At 36.3% G+C, this 17,345-nt stretch overlaps 1 protein-coding gene across 4 annotated transcripts in view; it reads right to left on the bottom strand.

The window, feature by feature from the left end:
* Window positions 1–2,579: 2,579 nt before the first annotated feature.
* The window catches only part of LOC122275635 (probable LRR receptor-like serine/threonine-protein kinase At1g56130), a 44,247-nt gene continuing 29,481 nt past the window's right edge, over window positions 2,580–17,345 (bottom strand). For all 4 annotated transcript variants that reach the window (XM_043084775.1, XM_043084776.1, XM_043084777.1 and 1 more), the window contains 8 exons: window positions 16,118–16,500; window positions 15,785–15,980; window positions 15,523–15,684; window positions 15,046–15,164; window positions 14,701–14,911; window positions 9,369–9,600; window positions 3,635–3,785; window positions 2,580–3,535 (listed from right to left, as the gene is read on the bottom strand). In XM_043084775.1, the coding sequence (XP_042940709.1) occupies window positions 3,128–3,535; window positions 3,635–3,785; window positions 9,369–9,600; window positions 14,701–14,911; window positions 15,046–15,164; window positions 15,523–15,684; window positions 15,785–15,980; window positions 16,118–16,500 (1,862 nt within the window). In that variant the 3' untranslated portion in view covers window positions 2,580–3,127. The remainder of the gene's footprint in view (window positions 3,536–3,634; window positions 3,786–9,368; window positions 9,601–14,700; window positions 14,912–15,045; window positions 15,165–15,522; window positions 15,685–15,784; window positions 15,981–16,117; window positions 16,501–17,345) is intronic.

The raw sequence follows: 17,345 nt of genomic DNA, 5'->3' as shown, positions 1-17,345 counted from the left end.
TCACTACCCAATGCATATAAATCCTGCCCTTTAGCCTCATTGTCTCAGTTCCTACTACCCTAATGATAGCATCTAAAGATATATTTGATTGCCCAAATTCCTCCACAAAACACAAAGACTGATATGCCCCAATTAATTTATTCCTTTTCACTTCACTGTTGTACATCTCAGGAGAATCATCAATAATCTCCTCAATCAAAAGCAATGTAGGGCTTCTACACTAGTGTCTTGGGACCAATTTAGAGTTAACTCCAAAAACTAATGAACCTTTAGCAACTTCACATAATCCATAGTTGTTAGTATTTATTCTCATTTTCTTGCTAACTTGAACATGCTTATTTTGTATCATAGTAAGCCCATAGGTAGACAGAATTGATGTAGGACTAAACATCCTCACAGGTAATCTTATTTCATCTTTGAGATCACTCAAGAAACAACTTAACTTGTAACTTTCTGACAATCATCTTCATCTATTAGATAAAGCCTCAAACTTAGTTATATACATCTCCACCGAATCAGTTTGTCTCAACCTTTTCAATGCCTCCATGGGATCGTCATAGGAACTAGTTCCAAATCTTAACAGTAGAGCTTTAAGAAATACATATATATTCTAATTTGTTAAAAACCCTGATTCTTCCAAATCTTGATACCAAATGAGTAAATACAACTTTTGCTAAGGTAAGGTATTATGGTAAGCAAAGTAACACAACTTCAAGTGCATGCCCTTTACTGTGATTTCTTGTAAATGATGATTTACCATTTTTACTCTGATTCATCCTTTACATTTTTGTAGTGAGCATTAAACTCAACCTTTTACTAAGGCTCGATACAAATACACCCATCAAGGCTCCATACGTTGTGCCCCTCCTTAACATTTGATCCTTCCCACATGTGTCCATGTGCGTTTGGAATTAGGTTGCCCTAACACTCTTGAGTGGTGGTGGATCTTGAGGGGATACTCTGTTGAAAGATGCCTGATTTGGATAATGAGTTGAGATGAGATAAATTGAGACGAGATGAGTAGAGATTGTTTGTGAATAGTAGTGAGATATTTGAATTGAGATGAGCTAGAAATAATTTGAGTTAATATGTTTTATGTAGTTTTAGTTAATGAGAGAGAACAAATTGAATAAAAATATTATAAAATTAAAATATTATTAGAAAATAATTTTTTAATATTATTTTTATTTTAAGATTTGAAAAGGTTGAATTGTGTTCTGTGTTTTGTTGGAACTTTAGAAAAGTTATAATAATTAGGTACTAATTAGATAAAAAAGTTGAAAATTTGAAATTAAAATATTTGTGTTCGTATTATTTAGATATTGAGATGAGATTGGATGAGATAAGATGAGATTGAAGCATATCTCTATTCAAACTAGACTTCAGGTAGAGAAAGAAAAGAGGAGAGTAGTACGGGAGGAGCAATCAAAGGAGAGCATAAGAGTAGAAACTACTCATGACCAAGTGGTGTTCTCATGTGCAATTGATACATGAGTAAAGGGGAGTATGATGTTCGCAGTAAAAGGCTAATCAAATTCCAACATAGTCTCCCCAATAAAATAATTCGAACTAGACGTACTACTATAAAATTCAAATAAAAACAAAAGGATGTCAAAAGTGCATTAAACTTCTACAAAATAAACATAAAAAGTTACCTTAATGATCTGACCTATATCTATCATGCATGTTGTCGAGCACTATGTACACCATGTGTTGGGGTAAGCTGGTTATCAAAGGCTAGTTTGAAGTATAACAGCAGAAGCAAACAAAAGAAATACCAACAATCATATAAAGAACATCAAGATTTAAATGGTTCGGCACAATATGAGCCTCATCCACTGGCGGGGTCGATCTTAACGAATTCACTATCAACAAAGGTGGAGTACAAGAAATCAATCATAAAATCTTTAATCCCAAAGCCCCAATACACCTAATGAACTCTCAGGATTCTTTACAAAATGATTCTCTCTTTACAATATTTGGCTACTAATGAGTTTCAAATACATGAAGAAAAGTTTATATTTATAGTCCACAGCACAAGAACCCTAATTTCAAAACATTTGCTTGAGCATAGTGTTGAGTGATGTCAAGCGAATGTATAGGGCAAGCACTCGCTTGAGCTGAATGTCGAGCAAGTGTCATTCGAACTCATGGATTGGCTTCCCGCTCGAACTAACTATTAAAAGGGTGTCGAGCAAACTCACATGTTGGCTTCTCACTCGAGCGGAATGTCGAGCGAAGGTTTGCTAAAGCCAACGTCAAGCCACAGTCGAGCAAGGTCACGCAACAGTCAAGCCAAGCCTTAGAAATGACATTTTCAATAGGAAATCAAGCCAAACTCAACACCCTGCCTATATTTGGCATAGAGATTTCTGTGTTAAATTTTGTCATCTAGGTACCATGGTTTTGAAATATTTTGTCTTACTTTGATGGTATAAATCCATAACTTTGTAACTATTAAAACCTATTAGTTATCTGGTACATCTGTTGATATATCATTTCACTCTATAAACGCACCTTTTGCAGAAACTTAAAAGGCAACTTTGATTGATGATGAGGCAAATTGAATACCACCATGATTGTGTAACACACCCTTGTTGTTTGGATAAATGTCACTATGGGTTGCTCTCTTCGAGGGGAGCTCCAAGAAAATAAAGGAAATAAGGAAAAGAGGAAACATATAAAGTTCTTACATACAGCTGAACAATATATATACTGCCAGGGGATCTAATTTCTAAAGTAAACAGCAACCCTAAACGTCCATGGGCCCAGACGAAATGAAAGGCTAAGCCATACTTAAGTCCTTACACTAATTGGCCCACGGGAACAGGCTCCCGACCCTTGAAAGCATTAAATAAAAAAAGGCTAACTACTAAGCAAAGCAAAATAAAGCAAAGATCCTCCTTCGTAGCCTACTAGCCCAGCCTGTCTTGCCCATGTCCTCATCAGATTTCACTCGAACTAAACTCCTAAGTCCAAGTACACTGTCCTTGACAGAGAGCCTTCAGCTTCCTGAGTCTTCTAGTCCCAACGCAAACCCCAATTCTTGAGCTACCTAACCCTAGATCGGCCAGACTGTTACCAACTTACCAGATTGACACGATTATATAGCAAGACAAGATACTGTTCATCTTCCTTCTCCAATAACATCAGTGATCATCGATTTGGTGACATTCATAGGTGAGGGCGTTGGATCAGTTGGGCTCACATCAGTTGTGTTGCCATCTTGGTTTTTCTGCTGTCTCTTAATACTACTCGAGGCAGTTGACACAGTATTACCTTCATCTAAAAAGTCGCCTGTGATGTCTTTGAAATCCAAATCTGTTAAATAACTTGGCTTTGTTGTAACATTGCCCACTTCAATATCTCCTGCAAGCATGGCAACAACACGTGACATGGGGGGGCGCAGCATTGGTGATGCCTGAGTGCACAAAAGAGCCACTCCTATCACTCTAATTGCTTCAATTTCATCAAACTCCATTAATTTAGGATCCACCAATCCCAAAGCTTGGTTATGTTCATGAAGAGTCCATACCTAGAAAACGTACTAGTGATTATCATAAGAAAAAATGAATAAATATCAATTACATAGTAATTTGAGAGAGAGAGAGTGAGATTCATTTTCTATATATACCCATTCAAGCAGATAAATCTTTTCAGCATCCAAGCTATTGTCTGAGTTTGGCCTCCCACTAAGGATCTCTAGAGCAACAACACCAAAACCGAAAACATCTGCCTTTTCTGTCAAGTGTCCACGCATTGCATACTCTGGAGCTAGATAGCCGCTAAAAGAGTGAAAATAATTAAAAATAAATTGCTTAGCGAAGAACCATTGACGATATCTCCATGACTGCTCAATTAATCAAGAACAACAGGCTCACAAAAGAGATAGTGTAATGACCAAATTAAAGAATATATGAACAAGTATGGTATAACTTTGACTTGGGTCCAGTCAACACATAATGTTGGCAAATTTTGTAGGCATGGTTGGCACGACTGAACGCTATGCCAACTACTTTTATTTATTTTTTTGTTTCTTGACATTAAGCTTCTGGGTAATTCTGATTATATATTTCCATGGGATTAAGTGACTGGATTATTTCCTCAATTTCTAAAATTTACTAGACATGGCCCAGGATCTTTTTTCGGTCATGTTTTACTTTTAGCTCCTCTTTGTTGGATTATGAGAGTTCTCAGCTTCTAGCACGAAATGTCAAAGAGGCTTCTGTTTGTAAGACAGTGTCAAGAAAATACATGCCACACTATTAACAAGGCAGGATTTGATTTGCAAAAGAATTTAAAATCATATTCTCCTGCAAATCAAAATTTTGCTATATTCGCAGTGTATGTCCTCTAATTGGCTTGCAAATATAATTTTTCAGCATAAAAACTAACACCTTAAACACTTAAAAGGTGGTTGTGTTCTTGTTCTTGCTTATTTCAAAGCCCAAACCTACTCTCTTATGCATCATAAAATAATGTCAAACCAACAAGCTCTCTCAACCTTTCCCCCAATAAAATCTAACCTAGATATCCTAAAACATAATTGCTAAAGCAGACAATTCCAACAAGCTCAAAGCTTTCTTTTTTGAAAACCAAGCTTCAATACATTTTCAATTTGTAAATATATACACTCACTTTTCCCGTGTTTAAAAGTTATAGCAACTGTTAGAGGACATGTTTGTAATTAGTATAAGTGTGTTAGGGTATAACTATCAATTGTATGTAGTGTATATATATGTGTTTGTACATCAATTAAAGAAGTGTGAAGTATTGTTCCTCCATAAACATCTTCATGGTATTAAAGCTGTTGTTTAAAGTGTTGGTGGTTTTTTTAGCCTTCTAATCAGTTTGTAGTGGTTGGTGGAAGCGTTTTCAGTGGCCCGTAGCTCTTTAAAGTGTTCTCCGTCCACTCTCCGGCATGGTCTCTGGTATTGGGCACCAAGGGTAGACTAGCTGGCCTTTTCTGTGGTTACCGGCATCGTCATCGTCAGAAAGGGCCTCCGTCACCAGCAAAAGGTTGAAGTTTCGTGCTGTTTGGTTGCAGGTACAAGTTGTCTAATCCTGAGTTTGAATGGCCAAAACCTAGATTAAAAGTGTATTCCTATTTGAAATAACACCTGTTTGTTAACACATATAAGGTAAACCCAACTTACCTTATCCTTGGTTAGGATAAACTATTCCTGTTTCGGATTAGTTTTTGAAGCCAGTATCGCTGGTAAACCCAACTTACCTTATCCTTGGTTAGGATAACCTATTCCCGTTTTGGATTAGTTTTTGAAGCCAATATCGCTGAAACCCGATACAGGCCAATATATTCCTAAATTCATCCGAAATAGGCTGAAACAAACCTGATTTCAGATGATATAGACTGAAATTTTGTTATTTGAGTTGTTTTTCGGGTACTTGGGCTAAGTTTCTACATTTTCAGGTTGTGTTTCTAGGATTTTTCAAGTTGAATTGTGATTTTTCTTCGATATTGTGTGGAGTTTCAATCTCCAAGTTCAGTTGTGATATTTGTTTTTTACATCAATGACAACTAAATTTAAGTCACAATTACAGATGCTATTACCTCCTATGTTGCTCCTGGTGGGCTTGGAGGCCGAAGTGGTACAGGCTCACATGGGGGACATAATGCCAAAGGTAATTGCACTCGAGGTCAAGAATCTCGTAAGTGCACTCATTGTGGTCACACTAACCACTTGGTGGACTATTTTTGGGATCTACATGGTAGACCATCTGGATCCAATAATCAAGTCATTTTCCAAAAAGCAATTAGTATATCGCACATGGGTTTCAACGTTCGCATGTCTTGCCTCATCCACTCAAGATCTGTGAATCATTGATTCAGGAGTTAATGAACATCTAACTGGTCAGTTCTCTATCTTATCTAAGTTAGATACTGTGGCATCTCCAAAAAGTGTTACTCTCGCTAATAGTTCTCTTACTAAAGTTACAGGCATTAGATCCACTAAGCTCAATGACTCTATATTCTTGTCATCTATTCTATAGGCTCCTAGTTGTCCCTTTAGTTTGTTGTCCATCAGTAAAATTACTCAAAGTCTTCAATGTTCAGTGACCTGTTATTCCTCTTCATGTGTATTTCAAGATCTCAAGACAGGAAACAAGATTAGTACGGGGCATGAAGCTAGCGGCCTGTATTATCTTGATGTTAAACAGTCACCCACTCAAGCCTTTACATCATCCTCATCATCTGCTTATGAATGGCATTGTCATCTTGGTTACCCCACTCTTTTCCTTTAGAAGCGTCAGGTAAAAAATCTAGGAAATGTGTCTCATGTTCTTTGTGAAGCATGTCAAATTAGTAAACATCATCGTGTCTTTTGAACCTCAAATTGATAAAAGAGCCTCGAGTCCTTTTGAATTGGCTCACTCTGATATATGGGGATCAACCAACATTGGATCAAACTCATTTCAGTATTTTGTCACATTTATTGATAACTACTCTCGTGTGACATTGGTGTTTATGATGAAAGCAAGATCTGAACTTCTTTCCTTATTCAAAGTGTTTTGGAAAGAAATTAAAACTCAATTTAATAAAAGAGTTCAGGTTTTGCATTCTGATAATGCTAGAGAGCATCTATTTAGTACCTTTACTACTTACTTAAATAGCAAAGAAATTGTTCATCAAATTTCGTGTTCTTATACACCCCAACAGAATGGGGTGGCTGAATGCAAAAATCTTCATTTGTTAGATGTAACTCGAGCACTTTTACTGCACATGCATGTTCATAAACGATTTTGGAGTGATGGTGTTCTTTACTGCTTGTTACATTATTAACCATATGCCTTCATCAGTTCTCAATGGTTCCTCTCATTTCTCCATCTTGTTTCCTTCATCTCCACAATTTACCCTTCCTTCAAAAATCTTTGGGTGTATTTGCTATGTTCATAACATTTTTTGTTGGTTATTCTCGGACTTAAAAAGGATATCGTTGTTATAATATTGTTCTTAGATGCTACTTCATTAGTGCTGATGTTACCTTCTTTGAGTCCATATCCTATTTCTCAGGCACAGCCTCGAGTGTGGAGTGTAATCATCTACCATTACCTACTCTTACACTTTCTCCTCCTGTCACCGGTCCTCCACCTCCACCCCCTCCCCTCGTTCCTTTGCAAGTTTACTCGCATCACTCATAGCTGCCGGCTTCCATGCCTTCACCAACTGTGTCTCCATCTTCGAATCCTGAGTTACCTAATACTTCAGACTCTCTACCTATTGTTCTCTGCAAAGGTACTCGATCTTGTGTTACTCAACATCCAATTAGTCAGTTTGTCTTATGTCATGCTTATCTCTTTCATTCTCATGATTTACCTCTCAAAATTCAAAACTTTCTGTTTCGAAGACAGTTTAGGACGCTTTATTCTATCCAAGATGGAGGATAGCTATGAACAATGAAATAGATGCCCTTACTCATAATGAGACATGGGATCTTGTTACACTACCACCTGGTAAGCAACCTGTTGGCTATAAATGGATATATACAATCAATTTCATCCTGATGGTTTGGTGGAACGTCTGAAAGCTCGTTTGATTGTTAAGGGTTACACTCAAACATATGTCATTGATTACGATGAGACTTTATCCCTAGTTGCCAAAATCTCCTCCATTTAAGTGTTAATCTCTCTTGCCGCTAATTTAGACTGGCTCTTATTTTAGCTGGACGTTAAGAATGCATTTCTACATGGCAACTTGCATGAAGAAGTTTATATGGAGCAACCCACCTAGGTTTGTTGCTCAAGGGGAGTATCGAGGTATTGCATGCAAGTTAAAAATGCATTATATGGTTTGAAACAATCTCCTCGAGTATGGTTTAGGAAGTTTTCTGATATTGTATTGGCATTTGGTCTTCATAGATGCCAAACAGATCATTCGGTATTTCACCTATATAGTGATGCAGGTCACATTTTGTTAGTTATATATGTGGACGACATTGTAATTACTGGGAGAAACTTTGTTGGAATTGTTAGGCTGAAACAGTGTTTACATGATCAGTTTCAAACAAAAGACTTGGGCAAGCTTAGATATTTTCTTGAAATTGAAGTCAATAGATCTAAAGAGGGTATCAACATATCTAAGAGGAAATATGTATTTGATATTCTGGAAGAAACCGGCATGTTGAGTGCATGACCTATTGAAACCTCTATGTACCCAAATCATAAATTCTTGAAAGAGGAATGGGAGTTGTTTGGAGATCCAGTTAGATATCAAAGACTTGTTGATAAATTGAATTATCTCACTATCACTAGACCAGACATCTCTTATGCAGTGAGTGTATTGAGTCAATTTTTACAAAAACCTAGGGTCTGACATTGGGATGTTGTAATTCATATTTTTCGTTACCTTAGGCGAGCACCTGGCCTTGGATTACTATATCGACCACATGGACATCTTAGAGTTGAAGTCTTTTCAGATGCTGATTGGGCAGAATCACCTTTAAGTAGAAGATCTATTACTGGATATTGTACTTTTGTAGGAGGTAACTTAATTACATGGAAGAGTAAGAAACAATCAATAGTAGCTAGGTCTAGTGCAGAGGCTGAATACAGGGCAATAGCTCACACTACTAGTGAGTTGACAGGTTGCAACATTTCCTTCAAGAGATTGGGTTTCCAGCTCCTACTCATCTCCAGTTATTTTGTGATAATCAAGCCCCAGTGCATATTGCCTCTAACCCTGTGTTCCATGAGATGACTAAACATATAGAGATTGATTGTCATTTCCTTCGAGATAAGATACTAAGTGGTGACATTGCTACACCTTTTGTGAAGTCTGCTGATCAACTCGCAAATGTGTTTACTAAGTCTTTGTGTTGGGAGCCGGTTAAAACTTATTTGTTTCAAACTGGATTTATATGATATATATGCCCCAACTTGAGGGGTAGTGTTAGAGGACATGTTTGTAATTAGTACAAGTGTGTAAGGGTATAAGTGTCAATTGTATGTAGTGTATATAAATGTGTTTGTACATCAATTAAAGAAGTGTTAAGTATTTTTCCTCCATTAACGTCTACACAATATCTTCGAATGTTATTGGCCACCATACAACAACTTGTCGGTACCTTACTAAATAACTAATTTTGTCAACCACCAGTCAGATTCTGCAGCGGTTTTTTAAAAAAAAAAAATTCATGGAATTGAGACCAATGTGATAAGACAATGGATCCAGCTAAAGCAGTCAATCTTGCTCTCAATTCAATCTATTAGTAGCCTCGATTAGCCGTGTATTAAAACATAATACTCCCAGCCCTTAAGTTTGTATGTGATGGTTATATAATCATGCTTATAATAAACTATTTTTCTTTTTCCTTCTCACATTTAGAAAGGGGTTGAAAGATATAGCTTACATGGTCCCAGCTACTCGGGTGCTGATGTGTGTTATCTTCTCATCATATAGCTTTGCCAATCCAAAATCTGAAATCTTGGGACAAAGTTCTGCATCAAGCAAGATATTACTAGCCTTGACATCTCGATGTACGATTCTCGGCCTTGACTCCTCATGAAGATAAGCTAGGCCTCTTGCAGTTCCTATGCATATGCTGAACCGGGTAGACCAATCAAGATTCAAGTCATTTTTTCCTGTATAAAAAATGGTTGCCATCTTATAAAACTTGAACAGTTGCGAAGTGGTGGTTAATATTCATAACCACGAGTAATTTGGGGCAAAAAAATATACGTTAGCTACAATTTTGACCCACTAACTACCATTTATCATACACTTGCATCCTAAACCGCAAAGGTTTGAATTTGCACCCTAAACTCACAATAGGTTTCACTTTCTATTCAAATCTATTTGTTAGGATTGTGTTACATTGCCAAACAAATTTAATTATTCACAATTAGTGAGTAATGTGGATTGGCGCAATCTTAATGGTCATATATTTGAATGGAAGGTACAAAGTGAAACCTATTTAATAGCTTATGGTGCAACTATTTGTAGTTTAGGGTGCAAAATATATAATGGGTGGTATTTTATGGGAGAAAAGTGCAATTTCCCAAAACTTTATTGTTAATTAATTTCATCTATGTAAGTAAAAACATGAAAATACTCCAGAAAGTATAAAAAATGCCCACGATAGTTTTACAAATTTTGAATACCCTACAATGAAGGCTTATTCATCTTCAAATGCTTCAAAAATTTAATGAGATAACAATAAGACAATCAACACAAAGCAGTGAAATAAGTATACATGATTAAAACTTTGGCATGCATCCACGTTCAAAGCAAGAAATTTCACAAGGGATTGATTGAGGTTAAAACATGGCTCTCAAAAATTTCAATCACTAAACTCTAGATGATTCTGTGTTTCTCTCCAGGTTTGTGAGAAACACTCCATCCGTCTCTTGAAATAAACCCAAAACTTGACCTAAATGAATTGAATCATACTGTATAAAGTTTGGCAAGGCAAGAGCTTCTTCCGCACATGACCCCACTAGTTTTGAGGTGTATACATGACAAACGGGATTTTCGGTGCAAAGGTTATAGAACACAGTATGCGTTCCGGCCATAGTATTGAATGATAGGTGACAAGATCTGAATATATGAATTTCTGTTGTCTTTTCCCACAAAACAAACTAAAAGGAGAAATTTGTACGTTAACAATTCAATGAAAGTAAAATACTTCTCCTTTATTGTAAATAGAAACCAATTGTAAGTGGCTTGTTCTTTTAAAAATGTTGAAGACAGTTTCTCCTGAACTTTTGCATGTGTTTATGGGCAAGACAGAGATAGAGGGTATTCTTGGGAGGAGCTTACCAATACTTTTAGCTTTTAGTTCAAGGTAACTACTGCAAAGGTGGGATTTCAATCTCACTTGGTTTCTAAGTGAAAAATAACGTGAAGCTCATGACTGTTTTGTCACAATAGATTTCTCAAACATCATCTTTGAGAAGCGTATCATGGACAATGGAGGCCCTTTCATGTGGCCTATAAGCTGGGGCACTTCTTGTTGGTTTGGAATTGATAGATTCCTTGTACAAACAGATTGGGAAGTGCACTTTCTTGATCTATATAAATGGTTATCCCAACTTTTCTCAGAACATTTCCCTGTTTTTATTGACTGGGAAGGCATTCAAGGGGTAACAGGTATTTCAACTCTGAGAATCTATAACATAAATGATCTTCAAAGCAATAGATTTGCTCCTATTGAGTCATGTTTCCATTCAAGTGTTAAATGACTATAAATTAATGCAATTTGAAAGATCATGGAACTTCATTGGTTAGTAACACTTTGTTTGGTTAGCAACACTTAGTTTTCTTTCATTTGTTACATTTCGTCTTCTTTCCTTCATATGTGATTTTCAAAGCAACAGTTTTCTTCTTGTTGGGCCACGTCATCCATTTTTTGTGTTAAAATGTTTTGTGTTAAATGATCATAAATTTATTATAAGATAGTGGTGGTTATCCTACCATTTCCAAAGAACTATAAGCTTTATCTTAGCTCACAAACTAAACGCTTTAAAGAATTTCCTAAGGGCTTGGAATGAGGAAGTCTTTTGGTAACATATAGCACTAGAGGAGTTACAAGGTTAGATTGGTATGGAATAAGAGAGGGCACCATATGAAGAATATAAGCTAAGAAAAACCTGGAAATCATTGATCTGGAAGGGGTCATTAAAATAGAGGAGTGGTCTTGGAGGTAAAAACCAAAGGCACTATGATTAAAAGAGGGCAATAGGTGTACAAAGTTGTTCCATCAAGCAGCTAACTGAGATTACAAAGGAGAACAATGTTATTGAGATGCTTTTGGTAGATGGTTCAATATCCTCTGATCAAAACGAGATTAGAAATCATATTGTGAACAATGCTATTAAGATGCTTTTGGTTGATGGCTCAGTTTCCTTTAGCGGTTTGCTTGGACAAGCTTGATGGATTAGCACATGAATCTATACATGAAGCGATGGCCACTTTGGTTGAGAGACCATTTGTAGAGAGTTAGGTTCTCAATGTGGTAACTAGTATGATTAGTGATAAAGCACCAAGACCAGGTGGTTGTGCAAGGGTTTTCTTTCAAGCTTGCTAGGATGTGATCAAACAGTACAAGGGTATTCCAGGATTTTCATACCATTGTAAGTTTGAAAAAAGCCTTAGTGCCACTCCTATAGCCTTAATTACTTAAAAAGTTGGGGCAATGGATCCGTGGATGTTAAAATTACCACAGCATTAGATTGTGAATAGGGCGTGTTAAACCATTACTTATATTCTTAACACTCTCCCTCATGAGTTGGTTCGACTCCACTTAATAAGTGGAGGCCCAACACGTGAAATATTTAATTAAATTGATAAAGTGTAGAGTCAGGATTCGAACTCAGAACCTTTGCTCTGATACCATGATAAACTACCACTTGTCCCAAAAACTTAAACTAATGAAAAGAGCTAAATTTATTTGCTTAATATATATTTTTAGCATAGTGTAAAAGATAATTGTTCAAGCCCTTGCTAATCAGTTGAGTAGGGTTGTTGAGAAGATTATTTTGAAGCCACAAAATGCATTTGTTAGAAGTAGACAAATTTTAAACCCTATGTAATTGCTAATGAATTCATCGGTGGTAGGCTCAGCTCAAGTAAGCCAAGGGTGCTCAGGAAAAGTGATGCTAGATACAAGCTTTGTGCAAGCCTTTTAAACAAAAGTGGGACCCACCATATAGAAGTAATTTTTTAGTTGGGTCTCATTTTTTAAAAAATGTTTGCATGGGGCTCGCACACCCTGGGCCTGTACAAATCATTTTGCGCTCTAGAAATCCATATTCCAAAGGTGTATGATCCTGTTAATTTATAATCTTTTTATTATTTGCTTGGGGGATATAGGGGATAAATGACATTCTTTAATAGCATATTGCATTTCTTTGGTGTACTTTTCTATATTGGTGAATGGCACTTTATTACTTCAGTTAGCTCTCATGGTTTAAGATAGGGTAATCTGTTGTCTTCATTACTTTTCATTATTTTCGTTAATTTGTTGTCTTCATTATTTTCTGGGCAAAATGTTATCAGCAACTAGGGGTGAGCATCGGCCGGTCCGGACCGGCAAAACCGACCGGACCGGCACTGTTTGGACCGGACCGGACCGGACCGAATTGGGTCCGGTCCGGTCCGGTCCCATTTTTAAGGGACCGAAAAGATTCAGTCCGGTCTCGGTCCGGGAGTTTTTCACCCCGGACCGGACCGGACCGAATAGAAATAAAAATAAATAAATATTATTTATATAATAGTATTAGCATATTACTAATATATATAATAGTATACTATATGTATATATATTAAATATATTACAATATAATTACATAAATATTAAAAAAAAATGTCATTAAATATTAGCATATTATATAAAGATATAGTTATCACTATTACTATTATTACATATAGTTATTAGTTATAGTATAGTTATTATTACATATATTTATTAGTTATAGTATTATTACTACTAGACTAATAGTATTAGCATATTACTAATATATATAATACTATATGTATATATATTAAATATATTACAATATAATTACATAAATATTAAAAAAATGTCATTAGATATAAAAAAAAAAAAAAAAAAAAAAAGTCAACCTTGGACCGAATGGACCGACCGGACCGGACCGGACCGAATAGGACCGGACCGGACCGATCCTGATGGAGTTCGGTCCGGTCCAGGGTGGGAAAACCCTGGACCGAATAGGTCCGGTCCGGTCCACAAAACCTCCCCGGACCGGACCGGACCAGACCGAACTCACCCCTATCAGCAACTGTTGATAGTGATTTTCTCAAGCTTCTTATGGGGGCTAGTAGTCTTAGTGTGCTTAATATTTCCCTTCTTTTACTCGCGGATGATGCGTTGAAATCTTGTAGGAGGAACTGGAGTCACCTTCCCTTTTTGACAAAAAAATCATACTAATTACTTGAGGAAATGCCATTTCATTGTGATAGATTGTTATTGTATGTGCAGAAAGAGTGGGAAATTGGTAGGCCATCTTTTTTTTTTTATTAGCAAACAAAATCTTATTGATCATAAGAATAGGGAAGAGCCCAAGCATAAGGGACAGAAGAATGGGCCACCTTTAACGCCAATGAGATTGCTAGTACCTTGTGGAATGTCTTTTTTGGCTCAAGTTGGATTGGTGCAGGTTATGCCTAGAAGGATGGTAGCCCTTTTTTATATGGAAAAATATAGTTGCAAGCACAATTGTGCACTAATCTGTGCACCAATGTGATGTGATTGATCAAAAAGTAGATTTTATTGAAAACAGTGTTAATTTAAATTTTAAGTATGAATAAATCAATATTAATACATAGATTAATGCGCAACTGTACTTGTATGTAGCAAAACTCTTTATATGGCAACCCACACGTTGCAACAACGTATAAAATTGTCTCTGATCATATAGTGAGATATATTTCAAGGAAAAGAAATGATAGAGATTTTGAGGATCTCAAGCAGACCATAGATGAGCAAACTTAATTTTCCCAATACTTTTTTTCTCCTTTGGGCATCATCTATAAATTGTAATGGGTTGAGTTTTTACGATTTTCATGTCTAATTTTCTATTTCTAGTTAGATGTTCCTCTTGTACAATGTGTTCCCCTCTTGTACAATGTGTTCTTTTGTGTTTTATTCAAAATTTTAGAATTCTGTTTCTATAGTAAGGGAAAAAAAAAAAAAAACACGAGGTGATTATTTAGTATCATACCAAAGAGTGCTTGATCAAGACTTCTGTTCTCCAGATATTCATAAATGAGGAGACGTTTATCTCCTTCAATGCAGCATCCGTACAGTTTCACAAGATTGCGATGTTGTACTGAAGATATGGTAGCAATCTCAGCAATAAACTGACTCTTCCCCTGGTGAGACGCAACTGAAAGTTGCTTCACAGCCACTACCCTCCCATCTGAAAGCGTACCCTATAATGTACCACAGTTAAGCAAAAGAAAAAACAAGCCCTCCTTTGATGAAGAAAACTTAGAATCACTTAATTATTTTTAATATCGAATCGTCATTGTGTATTAAATGGCTATGTAGTATTAAGAAAGTTTACCTTGTAAACAGGTCCAAATCCTCCCTCTCCTAGCTTATTAGAAGGTATAAATTCTTCTGTGGCGGATCTAAGCTCGGCATAACTATAAGTATTTGGTCTAGGACCAATACCAAGAAACTCTGCAAAGACGAGCAAGGATGGATTAAGATATAAATTCTAGTATAAGATACATAAAATAATATTTTTAGCATCCAAGGAGATTCAAAGACCAATATGTGGTTCACTTTAGCTTAATATTTAAAGACGTTAAATATTGATTGGTACTTTCAGGAGATATAGGCGCCAATGCCATTATGAGGTTTTGTTGAAATATTTTATGTAAGTATTCAAATAATAATTTCTTACTTATCAAAACAAAAAAGGTTTTGTTGAAATAACTTTTTTTGATCAGTAAATTAGAATTTTATTAATGAGAAATAATAGGCATAGTGTAAGTACTCGGGACAGGCTTTGTTGAAAGAACTACCATGCGCTTACCTTCCTCTTCGTTGCTGTCTGATTTTCTCTTCATAAAACAAACTGCAACTATCAGTATTGAGCTAACAACTCCTACAGAGACTGCAATACCAACAACCAACCCTGTCCTGTTCTTCCCTTCTGAAGTACGTGGTGGAATCCCACTTACAGTAGGCTGGAAATCTGAGCAATAGAAGCCAATGATCAGTTGCAGTCAAAGGTAGAGAAGAACATTATGCCATTTGAAATTGAATAGAGACCTGTAAATTATTACAAATGGTACCTGAAACAGCGCGGAGGGCCGAAATCATTGGGCCATAGTAACCTTGCACTGGTATGCAGCAGGTCCCTTTACCAGCCCAAAACAAATGAACTTCAAGGTAGTTCTCCGAGACATTAGCATTGAAAACCTTTTCAAGTGCTCTTTCAACACCACCTGCCTCCTTTGATATGTCAAAGTCTTTCTCTCGAAGACTCCCCTATCAAAGCAACAGAGAGGGCATAGTGATATATTCTATCTGAAAAATAATGAATTGAAGGTTTAGCATGTAGAAACATTTTAGTGGTTCTACTTCAATGAGGGATAGTTTAGAGTTTTTCTTTATACAGTTCTTACCTGAATATAGATATCAAATACTCGCTTTCCTAGACTCTGCCAAGTTTGTGAGCTTCGATCTGGAAAAGCTGTTTCTGCAAATAGCATTCTTACAGTATAAGGTCCATTCTCAAGACCCAGGCCGTAGTACCTAAGTGATCCAGGGGATATTCTTGAATTCTGGAAAAGCTCTGGCGTTGTTGTCCTAGTTACTTGTACCAAGGTATTTTCTACATAAGATGTATCTTTGCGGTCAGAGAACAACCCCACATTGCTCACTGCCCATTTGTCAAAACTGGTTACATAGAACGAAGCCGCACCAAGAGATGCATTTTCAGCCTCATACACTGTGCCATCAGCAGTTCTCATTGTTCTGTCACCGCACTTGATTGAAAAGTTTGCATCTGTAAGATTCAAAATGAAAGCATTTGTGTTGATGTATACATAGGTTAACCAAGGGGGGCTTGACGCTCTAAGAACCTGATATAAGAAATCATTTCATGGACTGGGATACTCTTTTAAGATTAAAAAAAGTAATAAAAAACCTCAGTTTCATGTTGGAGCTGAGATGGTTGGGCCTATTTGGATAGTGAAAGTGTTTATTCTCGTCTCATCTTATCATTACAACTTTCTCAAATTCATACATAAAATATAAGAAACAATTCAACATTTTCAAATCTCAAAACAATAATAATATTAAAAATAAATATTCTTACAATATTTTATTAAATTTTCAAATTTCATCTAAAACCATCTCATCTAATCTTCCTATCCAAACCGTACCTGAAAATAATTCGAAGTGGTTCCAGTAAGGTTGTCCCTAGAGAAGGAACTAAATTTATCGGACTCAAGTTGGAAGTTGAAGGAAGGCTACAACATATAGACGAAACACTAAAACTACTCTCTCAATAATGTGCTCCTCACTTCATTGTACATCTTCAGGCAGCAATGAGTATATGGATAAAGGTGTAATTTGAATCCTTCCAAAGTTCTTCTGAAGTTCCTTCATACCTCTTTTGCATGTTTTCATCCAAGCCCAATTTGGATATATATATCTTCTTATCTATAAAAGCGTCAATCCGAAAATGAATAGTGTTTTTTGTTCTAACATTATTCTTCCCATTTTGCCCCTACATGCATTTCAAAATCACTATTTCGTCCCTCCATGTTCCACCGCCTTCTTCAATTTATGGAAGACCACCTTAGTGAGTATTATCTTTCCTCTCACTTTTTCGTCTTCCCAGTGTCT

Source organism: Carya illinoinensis, chromosome 9 (genome assembly GCF_018687715.1).
Source record: "Carya illinoinensis cultivar Pawnee chromosome 9, C.illinoinensisPawnee_v1, whole genome shotgun sequence".
Taxonomy (NCBI): domain Eukaryota; kingdom Viridiplantae; phylum Streptophyta; class Magnoliopsida; order Fagales; family Juglandaceae; genus Carya; species Carya illinoinensis.
The sequence above is the reverse complement of the archived record's forward strand: the minus strand, read 5'-3'. Positions and strand labels throughout refer to the sequence as shown.